Source organism: Colobus angolensis, unplaced genomic scaffold (genome assembly GCF_000951035.1).
Source record: "Colobus angolensis palliatus isolate OR3802 unplaced genomic scaffold, Cang.pa_1.0 Scaffold1, whole genome shotgun sequence".
NCBI classification, from domain to species: Eukaryota; Metazoa; Chordata; class Mammalia; order Primates; family Cercopithecidae; genus Colobus; species Colobus angolensis.
In genome coordinates, this window is record NW_012110918.1 from 1,627,606 (window position 1) to 1,640,887 (window position 13,282).

Below are 13,282 nucleotides of genomic sequence, written 5' to 3' on the forward strand. Positions count from 1 at the left end.
TTAATTACCAATTACCAATGATGCTTGTTTTGCTACGGAGCACATCTGTGGAGCTCCTCATGCTACCATTCTAGAAATAGAACCCCCCTCTTCTTTTCTAAAATAAGTATTTCATGCTGTACATTTCCCAATGAAACCTACTTTGGCTACATCTCACACATTTAGATATGTTGTGTTGTCATTTAAAATATTTTCTCATTTCCCTTAAGATTTTTTCTTTTACCCCCGGATTATTCAGAAGTGTGTTAATTTCTAAATCTTTGTGGATTTCCCAAATAATTTGTTGTCAATCTCTAGTTTAATTCTCTATGATCTGAAAAATTATCATCTTAATCATTATAATTATATTGTGAGGTTCTGAAAAATGGTGATGCTTGTTTGTTTGTCTCAGGGGACAATCAACTGCATTCAGATCAGTCTGCAAATTCCATCTCTCCTTCTATGGACAGAAGCTCTGGTGTCAGTTCCAAGTTTGAAGTCTTTACTATGTCATTTGAGTCTGCCCCTCACATGTACCACTCGGGGTGGTCTGGGACTAGGGCAATAGTTTATATCACAATTCACATAGACTTCTATGAGACTATGATTTGGGGGGTGTGTTCCACATGTGTCCACCCTGGAGAAAGACTGGAACTTGTATTGGTTCATACACAGAACTAGCAATCCCCTTCTCCCACTCTTTCCATTCCTGGATTTCCCTGCATACCTCTCTGGCTCTGACAGCTTCTTTCTCAGTCCCACTGGCCAAAATGATGAGGTTCCTTCAAACTCTGAAGGAACCTCACTGCACTATTGCACAGTTCCATGTGACTAGGCCCACTCGCAGAGCAAAGTATAATAGCAAGCGAAAAGACATAGGAAAAAAATAGTATATAAAATGTTCCCCCCAATTCTTTGCATGAACAGAGGTTTCTTTTATCTGTTGATCTATCCAAACAGATGGGCGCTAACTGCTGCCCTTAGACCACAATAGCATAGTTTTTCCACTGTGGCTGGTGTAGAGGCAGGGCCAGGAAGTTTAAAAAAAAAAAAAAAAAATCCCCTCACATTCTTCCATTCTCCCACTTCTCTGGCCAAAAAGATGGACTGCTCTGTAAGTTTCTGCCATCCATGCCTGCTACACAGTCCCTCAATTTGGCCCACCATGGAGTCAAAGTTGGGAGTTAAGGAAGAAAAAAACACAAACAGAAAACCAGGAAACTTCCTGCCACTGTATCAGTGATTCTTCATAGTCCAACTTCCCTCTCAATCGGCCTGTTATTATTGACGTTTCAGAGTCCCCAGGTGGTTTGCTTTCTGTATTTTGTCCAGAATTCTTGGTTGTGGGAGAACCTGGCTGTAATAAATTTACTCATGGCCAAAAGTTTACATTCACTTTTAAAAGAAATAAATGTCAACTTCTCAAATAAAACTCTGAATATAGTTACACTCCCCAAATGCAAGCTTTGGGGAAAATGCTATAAATATTGTTATGGCTTTGTTTTTTATGAATAATAAATACTTAATATTTTTAAAAAACACTTAAAATGTTAAGAAAATAAGCGCTTATATTTTACCATGTGGAATTAGCAGTTACCATTTTGAGTAGATACTTCCAGATATTTTTATACTCTAGAGAAAGACAAAGAGAATTTGTCTTATCAAAGTATTAATTTTTTATGTAAACCACTCTCATAACTCTTCTTCATTCGGGTAACTTTGTCCTAGTCTCAAAATCTGACACTTTCACTCATTTGTGGAAAACTACAGCTGAATGAGAAGCCTAAAATCTCGGAATGTTCAGCTCAGTTTCTCTCCAAGACCATTGTGTAGTATGAAATGGACAGGAGTCAGGCATGGTGGTGTGCACCACCAGCTACTCAAGAGGCTGAGGCAAGAGGATCACTTGAATCCATGAGTTCAAGGCTGCAGTGAGCTATGGTCTTGCCACTGCGCTTTAGCCTAGGTGACAGAGCAAGACCCTGTCTCAAAAGAAAAGGAAAAAAAAGAAAAGAAAAGGAGAAAAAAGAAAAGAAAAGGGGCAGGTTTCTAACCTACATGAAAAAAAAAAACATGAAATTGCCTAAAATAAAACTAGATAAGACAGCTGAAATTACATGCTTACTTAATGAGAACTGTCCCAACTAATCATACCACAAAGTACCACGTTAATGAACACAACATATTTCCCCTCTCTGTACCTTAAGTAAATTACAATAAAGACCCATGAAGAAGAGGAAAAGAAAAAAAGAAGAGAAAAAAAAGAGAAGAGAAAGGAGAAAAAGGAAAAAATAACAAAGACTACAAATCTATGTATAATTAGAATTGCAAAGAAAATATTATCAATTCAATTACCACACAAGAGTAACAATAACATAATTTTCTTAGGATAAAAGTTGGTCTTTCTATGTATGGTCATTTTTCTTTTAAACCATCAGTCAGTAATGACCATGATTTTTAGTGATCCAATTTAAAAGCTTCATTCAATGGCAGGTTTCAATTGTGTCAGCAAGCTAATGTTTCCCATCCATTTCTATACCTATAAAGTAGAAAAAGGGATTTAAATTCAAAGGGAACTTGTTTCATGATTGTGATTTTCATTGAATGTTAATATTATACGCCTCACTTATCAAAGAAAATTCACAAGCACATTCTAGAAACCAGAATGAACATACTTAGGACTTTTTCCTGCTACCTTAAAACTATAGCACTTTAAAAAGGAAACTACAAATAATCCCTAGTCAACATCAAAAATTTCCAATATTCCTGACATAGATCTTAAGATATTATATTAATCACAAAATAAATAATAGAATCTAAAACTTGAAAAACCAAATAAGACATATTTTTTAAAGTTTTCTTTTCAAATGGGTACACATAGAGTGTTTCACAATGATCCATGAGTCACTAAAGGAAGAATGTTTCAAAGCCTCCATCCATGCAAGTACTCAGATGAACTTACAAATAGCGAATACCCACAGCACAACCTTTCAGCTTGTGACTTAGAGAGTCAGACACGAAATAGGTATAAAATATATTGAGAAAGCAAGAAAGCGTCACAAAAACTAAATGTTGAAAAGGCTAAATATTAAGAAAAAATACAAAAGAAAAATATCATTGCTAGTTTTTAATAAATAAATCTCTACTTGAATTATGTATTCCTAGAAAAAATACTAACATACTCCCGGGAAAATAAAGAATATATTTGGGAATTTGATTTCTGGGAAAATAAAGAATATATTTGGGAAAATTTTGATTTTTTAACAAAAACTAGACAATTCAAATTCTACAACATCTAATGCATCAGAATGAAGGTGCTGACAAGAACACCAGTAATATAAAAAATGTATCCACAGTCCAGAGCACAAAAATTAACTCTAGCTACTAATGGATTGCTCAGAGGAAGAAAGAAAAAAGCCAGTCACACATTGTCATACAAAACTAAAATCAAAGCAAACTCTAAGCTTTCTAATAAATTGGATACTTAAATTATTCTACTGTAATAAAGAGATATCGCTCAGCCTGATTAATGCCTATATGGTATAAATACATAAAAATGCAAGACTTTTATATTTTACACTGTTATTGTATTCTTTGAACAATAAAAATGTGAAACAAAACCCTAGACAGACCTACTTCTAAGGTATTACCTCACAATATCTTAAATGTTATATTTTAATTTTATTATACCAAGAAAGATTTAATTCTCAGAACAGTTAAACAACCGTGAAAAGTACTCTATGTGCTAAGTAATGTATATCATGGTTCAAGTGGCTAAGGGAAAAGGCGAGTTTAAAAGGATAGCTCTAGAATTTTCTTTTCCACTTTGATGTTGCTCTCTGGCAAAAGGAATTTGTCTTTCTGAAGGATTTCCTGTGCTCTTCTCCCACACTGGTAACAGGACTTCCCTCCAATGGCAACTTCCCCTGCACCTTAAAACATGAAAACGTTTTTCTTTTGATTTATCATCCTCCTTTCATCAATTATACTTCTCTCTTTCTCTAGAAAACTCCCAAAATTAATAGGAGGTCCACATTACTTTAATTTCCTATCCATTTCCCAACCTTCTAACTGTGCCCATTCCATGAGCCAGACATCCTCCCTCACTCTGCTCCCCACTCAGACCTCCTGACTCTCCGAGCTCTCCAAAGACTACAGCTGTTCCAGTTTCTGGGCACAGCTGCCTTCTCAAACAGTGTGACTCCAACATATAACTCCAGCTCTTTACTCTCAAGAAACTCTAGGCCTTGAACTACCCCATTTAACCTTACCAGTTTTCAACTCCACTATCTAAATTAAAACGTTTAAAATGGGTCCGCCCTCATCTGACAGTCAATTAACTGACAAAAGGCCAACATTTCCATTTCTCAGAACCAAGCCTTTAGGTGCCCTTCAGTTCAGTCTTTCGATCAGTCACTTAGCACATTTTACTCTCTCAAAAGTTTTTCCTTTTTACCTTTCCCTCCTCCCAGCAATCATACTAACATGGAGTCCACTATAAAGACCTAAAACGGCCAGGCGCAGTGGCTCATGCTTGTAATCCCAGTACTCTGGGAGGCTGAGCTGGGCAGATCACCTGAGGGTCAGGAGTTCGAGACCAGCCTGACCAACATGGTGAAATCCCTGTCTCTACTAAAACCATAAAAATTAGCCAGGCATGGTGGCACGCACCTGTAATCCCAGCTACTTGGGAGGCTGAGGCAGGAGGATTGCTTGAACCTGGGAGGCAGAGGTTGCAGTGAGCCACGATAGCACCACTGCACTCCAGCTTGTGCAACACAGGAAGACTCTGTCTCAAAAAAAAAAAAAAAAAAGAAAGAAAGAAAGAAAGAAAGAAAAAGGAAAAAAAAGACCTAAAAGATAATCAAGACCTTTTCTCCATTTCTACTCATATCCAATAGAACTTTCATAATCCCACTAAGTCAATTTCCCTAAAGCACTGCTTTCATTAAAGACCCTTATTAGTAGAAAGGTTTTAAGTTTTTTGAAATAACAATCCCTAATGTCAGTGAATAGGTGGAAAATGGACAACTGATATACTGCTGGTGAAGAAAATGGACAACTGATACTGCTGGTTGAAATTGGTACAAACCTTGTACCAAAAGATGTACCAAAGATGTAATGTAAGCTAAGAAAGTAACTAAATATGTATAAAAAGATTCTTACAAGGAATTTTACTGCAAAATTACTTGTGTTAAATAAACTGGGAGCAACTCAGATGTCCAAAAATAGCAGAACACTTAAAAAGCTTATGGAATATCCATCCAAAAGAAAAATAAATGCTACCATTCACAGTCTTTATATAGAGTTCTTACAAACTCATGTAAAATGTTAAATTGCATATAAGATAGTATTTATAATAAATTTTATTGAATCTTATAAAAACACACAGAAAAAAAGGGAGGAAAAGATATGTTATATAACAAAATGCTAACACAGGTCTCTGTTGATTTTTATTCCTCTGATTTTTCTATATTTTTCAAACTACAAATTATTTTTATAATAAAACATATTCTAAAATCATTTTAAGTACTTTTTGTTGTTTCCTAAAAGCATTTAAACAGTTAGCATATATGTAAAGTGAAATGAGAAAAAAAAAGCCAGGGCTCAATACTGCCTAAAATTTAAAAGCTAAACTTCTCAATTTAGCATTCAAAGCTCCAATGTAATGCAGCCTGACACAGTGCTCACAGATTCCATACATAATTCTAAACACCCAATCACGACAGCTCACTTACCCCACCACGTCGTTCTTAGTGCCTATTTCTGCCACCAATTCCCACCTCTCTACCTCTCCAAATACTTTCTTGACCCACAGCCTCTATAAACTGCTGTCCGTAACAGCTGCTCATCCACGGGGTCCCCTTGAGTGTTTTTAACCCAAATGGCTGTGTTGCTTCACGTTCTCCCTTCCCTCCCCTCCACTTTGGGCGACTCACATAACTCATCTTGGTATTCTACCATATACTATCTTAAATTATTATTGTTACTTAACTATTTTATATGTATATCTCTTATTTCACACATAAGAAAGTTAGCTTGTTGGGGACAGGGACTATTTTATATTTGTTCAGAATGTTATTTATTTCCTATACTTAAGCCCTTCTCAAGGCCACACAGTAACAAATGTCTAACAACCAACGTTCACTGAATAAAATCAAATTAGTTCAGATATTATCCACATACAATATGACTTTGACACATCTATAGATACATAAAGCAAATACTTTTTTTTACCCCAAGATTCCAACTATTAAGGCGAGCTTCAATGTCACTATCATCCAAAGAAACAGGAGATTTTTTCGAATAAACTTCCTGAAATACAAAAGGGAAAAAGGAAGAGGAGAGGGAGGAAAGAAGGAAGAAATAAAAGAGGAAAAGATGAAAGAGATAAAAGAGGAAAAGATAGAAGAGATAAAAGGGGAAATAAAGAGGAAGGACAGGAAAGAAGGGAGGAAGGAAAGAAGGAAGAAAGGAAGGGAGGAAAGAAGGGAAAGTGGGGAAAGGGAAGGAGGAAAAGAAAAGAAAGAGGGGGGAAGGGAGAGAGAAAAAAAGGACAAAATATATGTCATTCAGTGCCATGAGAGTTTTGTGTGCTTGCCTGGTAATGCTGTATTGCCCTCAGAGGAAAGGATTGGGTTACAACTGAACTAGGGTTCTCAGTTCTAAATAATGACTAGTACAGCAGCTTAGGGCTATGAGCTGCCTTAATAATATATTCACACCGTAACTAGATTTCAAAAGTAAAAAATTAAAAAATTAACCCAGGCTCTTCTCTTTAAGTTCTTTTACAAAAAGTTTTGATTGTGGTATACCACAGTAGCTTTAAAGTGTGTTGTGGGGGGCAGGGGCAACGTGAAAAGATGAATTATTCTCAAAAAAATTAGTTAACAGGAAGTTTTGTGCTGATGTCCAAGAAGCTCTTTGTTCTTAAATTAATTCTCACTCATACACTGAATATAAATAATCTTTGGACTCACATCATAAAAACACAATTATGGCCGGGTGCGGTGGCTCACGCCTGTAATCCCAAGACTTTGGGAAGCCGAGGTGGGCAGATCACAAGGTCAGGAGATCGAGACCATCCTGGCTAACACGGTGAAACCCCATCTCTACCAAAAACACAAAAAATTAGCCAGACGTGGTGGCGGGCGGCTGTAGTCCCAGCTACTCGGGAGGCTGAGACAGGAGAATGGCGTGAACCCGGGAGGCGGAGCTTGCAGCGAGCCAAGATCACACCACTGCACTCCAGCCTGGGCGACAGAGCAAGACTCCATCTCAAAAAAAAAGAACAAAAACAAAAAAACACAATTATGGTGATTCTTTACTTTTTAAAACATAACAGTTCCATGCTTTTTTTCCCTCCTGTATAATTTCTGTATTACAATTTATCATCCCAGATTAAAACTATACTGAACTAGAGACAACCTAAGATCTGTGCCCAGAAATTGACTATGACCAGAAAACCCTAAAAACTTAGAAAGGTAAGTCTGTGAAAGAGAATGGCTAGTTTCCAGCCCAGAAAGAATATTTGAAATTAATTTGTTGATACAGCATTCTCATGCTTTTAGAAAGCTTAATTGCTAACAAACGTACCTATTTATATATATGGTCATTTAAATTAATATGAAGTAATTTTTTTAAATGCACTAAAATGTTCTTCATATTTTACTGAGTTTCTACATTTCTTTTCAATAAAATATTGCATTATTATTATTTATAAAACTATATTAAAATTCATTATCACTTCTACTAGTGGTCCTCTGCTTTTTGTATGCTTTTTCATGAACAAGAATTTCTTAAATAAGAAAATGTACCTGCCTTGCTTATTCTGAGTAAATATAATGATTGTAGTTTATCACTACTGAAAATGTGCTGCCCTTTATATTTTTTAATTCCAAATTATCATTGGATAAAATGCAATGAGTTATGTTTATAGTGCCATGTGCTAAAACAGTCATGTGTTATACATGCTTTCTCTTGTAACGAAAAGTCATGTAACTCAAGACAGCCAGAGTTAGGCAATAAGACTGGAATAAGCAGGCACAGTGTTTCTCTTTTCAAAGCTAACTGGGGCCGGGCGCAGTGGCTCAGGCCTGTAATCCCAACACTTTGGGAGACTGAGGCAGGCAGAAGGATCACTGGAGGTCAGGAGTTCAATACCACCCTGGCCAACATGGTGAAACCCTGTCTCTACTAAATATACAAAAATTAGCTAGGTTTGGTGGCGCACGTCTGTAGTCTCAGCTACTTGGGAGGCTGAGGCAGGAGAATAGCTTGAATCTGGAAGGCGGAGGTTGCAGTGAGCCAAGCAAGATTGCACCACTGCACTCCAGCCTGGGCAACAGTGAGACTCCAACTCAAAAAAAAAAAAAGCTAACTGGAGTGCTCATTAGCACCTTGTCCAAACCAAATCTATGTCGAATAAATAGATGCAAGACAGTCTTATTTCAAGATATACACAGTTTACCTTCATTAGAAAAGCAGTGTTCCCTACTTCACTACAATACCAATTTCTTCTTAATTTTACGATCACCGGGTATATAATTATTACCATATATATTCTGAACAAAGGGAAAATGTTATTCTTTGTTACACAGGAGAAACAACAGACTGATGAATATAACACTTCAGAATCATTGAGGAAGTAGAAGGGATACTATGCTATATACCCAACACCCCACTTTCTTTGACATCAGGATGTTCACCAGAATCATCCAACTTTATTCCGTTTTGAAGCCAATCATTGGCACTTCAACAAGTGAAATTAAAACTTTGTTCAGCTATTTTAAAGCAACAAGCAAAAACCAAACAAAAGTAAAATCTAATCTTACACAAATCTTTGGGGTAATATTTTGTCCATCTTCTCTGTGAGTTGGACTCATAGAATGTGACCTCATTCGGAGCTTCCCAGTGTACTGTTCCCTGCTAAGAGACCAAAATAATCAAATCACAATTTGGAGAATTCAGAGGACACAGAGTATTAGAATCTAGGATTACCATTTTTTTTTCCCTTGGAAATGAGATGATAGTTTGTATTAACAATGATGTTCCATAGCTGGGCATGGTGGCAAGCGCTTGTAATCCCAGCTACTTGGGAAGCTGAGGCAAGGAGAATCGCTTGAGCCTGGGAGGCACAGGTTGCAGTGAGTTGAGATTGTGCCACTGCACTCCAGCCTGGGAGACAGTGAGAGACTCCATCTCAAACAACAGCAACGACACAAAAAAAGATGTTCCACATGAAGAAAAAAAAAAAAAAAAAGAAATACAAATAATAACCTTTTTATGTATCATATTTCACTTCATTTAAATTACAAGAGATTACATAAATGCCACAGACCTGCTTATGCAAATGCTGTTTTTAAGTCAGACTAAAATAAATCACCTGCATTTAAATCTTTTCGCCTCCTTTCCCCTTTTCCCAAGTGTAAAAAGAGAGAAAATGAAGCATATATTCTATCAGAAGAACATTGTTTCAGGGTCAGCAAACTTGGTTGGATTCATGTTCCACATCAACATGAAGCCTTACAATATATAAAATAACAAAATCTTCACGTAGTTTAAAGTTTCAATTAATTTGAAAGCATGTCAGAAACCACAGGTATATCAAAGTCTTCTATTTAAAAACACACCCTGTTAATTTAGGTAAAATGTGAAATGCAGGGTAAGTAGGAAACGAGTTTAAATGGACTTCATCAGAAAGACTTCTCTCATATAAATATCATATAAAATACATTCTTAAATAGCCTCCTTTAGCCTGGAGTCTCTCTTATATGATTTTATTCAAACCACTTCAATGAAAGTTCCATAATTATGAACACCTATTCTCTGAACAATGGCTTCAAGATATATGAAATGGAAAATAACCATTATACAATAGATTAAAGTCACTAACATTCAACCACAAACCATATCAGGATTTCCTCACAAACTGTGACCTACACTAAGTATTTCCAAAAGACAGAATACTAATTCAAAAGACAATATTAAAATGAATGTATTTTGTAATTAAAACTGATAGAATAACATTCCTTAGATTAGTTAATAAGTAATGTAAAATGGCTGAAAAGCTGTTTTAAAGAGAGCTGTTTATTTTTTTACCCCTATTCAGTATCACAAACATCCAAATAGTTAAAAGCAAATGAGAAAAATGGGCAAAGTTAATATTTTGAGTATAATTTTACCAGTCAAGGTGCATCAGCTGATATAAGCATTTAAAACTCTATGAGGAGAGGTAACCTGATATGTCATACTAAGCAGAGGCCTATTCTTCTTTAAGAATAGATTAAATAATCATAAAAAGATCTATACTTAAAAATTGAAAAATGCTTAAATATTAAAATTCTTCTCATAAAAAATACTAATTTTAAAAGGAGCCTGAAATATGTATCTATTTATTGCACAGGGTTGCATACATAAAACAACACACCCTCTTAATTCACTTGTAGCTGTCCTTCTGTACCAACCTTTTTACCCTCATGATAAATTTTCAAAAATGTTATTGGGGCCATGCTCTAACCTGTCATATATTTTCAATCAACTACAATATGACTTGCATTCATCCCAAAAGTGCTATAAGTAAGGTCATCAACAGTCTCCTAGACACTCAAGCAACTGAGTCATAACCTGTCCTTGATTTAGGTGATCTCACTACAACATTAGAGACAGTAGTTTAAAGATGCTGCGTTCAATGGCTCCATAAAACCCTTCTTCGGGCCAGATGCAGTAGTTCACACCTAATCCCAGCACTTTGGGAGGCCAAGGTGGGCCTATTGCTTAAGCTCAGGAGTTTGGCACCAGCCTGGGCAATATGCGAAAAAAGGAGTCAGTCGGGCTTGGTGGTGCATGCCTGTGGTCCCAGCTACTTGGGATGCTGAGGTAGGAGGATCACTTGAGGCCAGCAGGAGATTGAGGCTACAGTGAGCTGTGATTGTTCCACTGCACTCCAGGCTGGGTGACAGAGTGAGACCCTGTCTAAAAACAAATGAACAAACAAAAACCATTTTTCCGTGGTTCTCATCCTATCATTCAGAGATCTCCTTCACAGTAACCTTCACTAGCTTTCTTTGCCCAACCCATACATGCTATGATCCCAAAGTTCTGTGTCTAAACTAATTTATTTTCATTTTACAAGCTTTCTCTGGATGATCCAATGTATTAATTTTTCAAATAATAAGAAGTTTTGCTTACAAAATCTATATCTGTAGTCCAAATTGCTCTCTTGGCCTCCAAACCCATTACAAATACAAATTGAATAGCCCTACTTCCAATTAAACATGTCCATTATTATTAACTAAACTTATTATGTTACCCCTAATACGTGCTCCAATGAAGGCCAAGTAATGGAGAGTCATTGCAGAAGCCAGCTTCTTGTGAAGGCATTTGAGCCAACTGAAGGAGGTAAGTATTTGTTAAAATCTGGCTGGCACAAGAAAAACAGGACATTAGGTACAGAAATTTCATTTTCTGCCATGAGACTGTCTCCAGCTGGAAACAACTTAAACTCTAAGTAAGTACAAAGGCTGAAATTCAGTGATGGCGCTGGTGGTCGGGATGAACAGCAAAACAGAAAGTGGGAGAAAAGTTCAACCCTAAAAGCGTTTTTACGAATAACAGGTGCCACATGCCACACAGAATAGCAAGTCCTGGTGCTTATAAGGACAGCCTACAATTGATACAGGGGACCTGATCACAGTGAGCTCATAATATGGTACTTGTGCCAAGCAGAAAAGGGGTATTGTGCCTCAATTAATTTCAGGATGCCAAAACCAACATGGAAAGAAAAAATTCAATACATTTGTAACATTCCCTGACATGCCCTTTACTACTCTTAAGCCGTAAAACTAGGCAAATATAAATTTTCCCTTTCACTTTTTCCTAATGAGAAAATATTTCAACAGGAATTCACAAACACTCTCTAAGTATCAACGCTGATTCTTAATACTAGAAAAATATAAACTTATCCCTGTACATATAAAGAAATAAGGAATGATATTATACGTATAAAGATATAAAGGCTAAAGGAAGACCAATCAAATGTCCTCCTGTAAAAGAAAATAACTTTATGGGGTGATGTCAGCAAGACTCTCCTTCTCTCAATGGACACATAAATTCAACAACAATACATGGACCAAAATTCCCGTTGTGAGACATCCAGAGACCAGATGAGAGGCTCCTGTACCCCAGGCAAGCATGAAACCAACCACACTGAAGCCAGTAAGAAAATTTGTGGAATCCTCCTGCGCCATAAGCAAGGTTACTTAAGGGACTTGTTGCTGTCTTGCCTCAATCTTAGCTCTGAAAGGAAAGGGTCCCATCTTGGGAACTGCTGAGAACAAAGCCTCCAGTTTGGACTAGTATGAAGTAACTGACCATAGCCCCTTCCACTAGCTCAGAACTAGCAGGTGGAAACCCCCAATCCCAGCTTCTCCTTGGGGAAGGAAAAAGTTGAAGCATCTGTCCAACACTCTGGCTTTTGGAAGGGGCTGCCTAAGGGACTGGATTCTGCAGGTACTCACAGAACTGGTATTCTCTAAATGCCTGGGGACCACTGAGAACAAAGGTGGTGGTTTGGACTAATAAGCACTCACGGCCAGAGCTCCTACCCCTGGCTCAGCATAACACAATTAGAAAAGCTCATGCTCCACAGCTTCTCCCTGGGGAGGGAAAGAGAAGACTAAAGCATATATCCAACATTCAGACTCTTGGGGGACTGCCCAAGGAACTTGTTTCTGTCTCATCTGTCTTGAAGCACTGGTGGGATGCAGCATAAACTGAGTGCAGAGCGGCAGCTGAAAATAAAAGAGCAAGTAATAACCAAAAAAGGATTGAGCCAGTGTGCTACTAGCTTTAGAAGGCCCATAGTACAAGACACAAAATAAGAAGGAACAAGAGATTATGATCTCCTAAAAACAGAAACCAGCAAATCCCACTACTTAGAAATTTACACACAGAAGTCCAGAGAAGACATATCCACAGAAAAAGTTTCTGAGGACCCCAGAATCTCTACTCAGGCCAATTCTTGAAGGTTTGCCCCTGTACAAAGCCAGTCCATAAAGACTGGGAGAAGTGGCTATTTTTCAAATATGTACACATTAATAAAAAGGGTCAAGGAAAATAAAAATGGCCCAAAGAAAGGAACAAAATAAATCTCCAGAAACCAACCCTAAAAAAATGAAGGTAAATGGATTAGCTGATAAGAATTAAAAATAGGCCGGGCGCGGTGGCTCAAGCCTGTAATCCCAGCACTTTGGGAGGCCGAGACGGGCGGATCACGAGGTCAGAAGATCGAGACCATCCTGGC

General features: G+C 37.2%; 1 protein-coding gene across 2 annotated transcripts in view; it reads right to left on the reverse strand.

Annotated features, from left to right (window-relative positions):
* The window catches only part of CEP112 (centrosomal protein 112kDa), a 567,477-nt gene that overhangs the window by 493,900 nt on the left and 60,295 nt on the right, over positions 1–13,282 (reverse strand). For both annotated transcript variants that reach the window (XM_011944093.1, XM_011944768.1), the window contains exons 5-6: positions 8,814–8,907; positions 6,217–6,294 (exon numbers count right to left, since the gene is read on the reverse strand). In XM_011944093.1, coding sequence (XP_011799483.1) covers positions 6,217–6,294; positions 8,814–8,907 — 172 coding nt within the window. The remainder of the gene's footprint in view (positions 1–6,216; positions 6,295–8,813; positions 8,908–13,282) is intronic.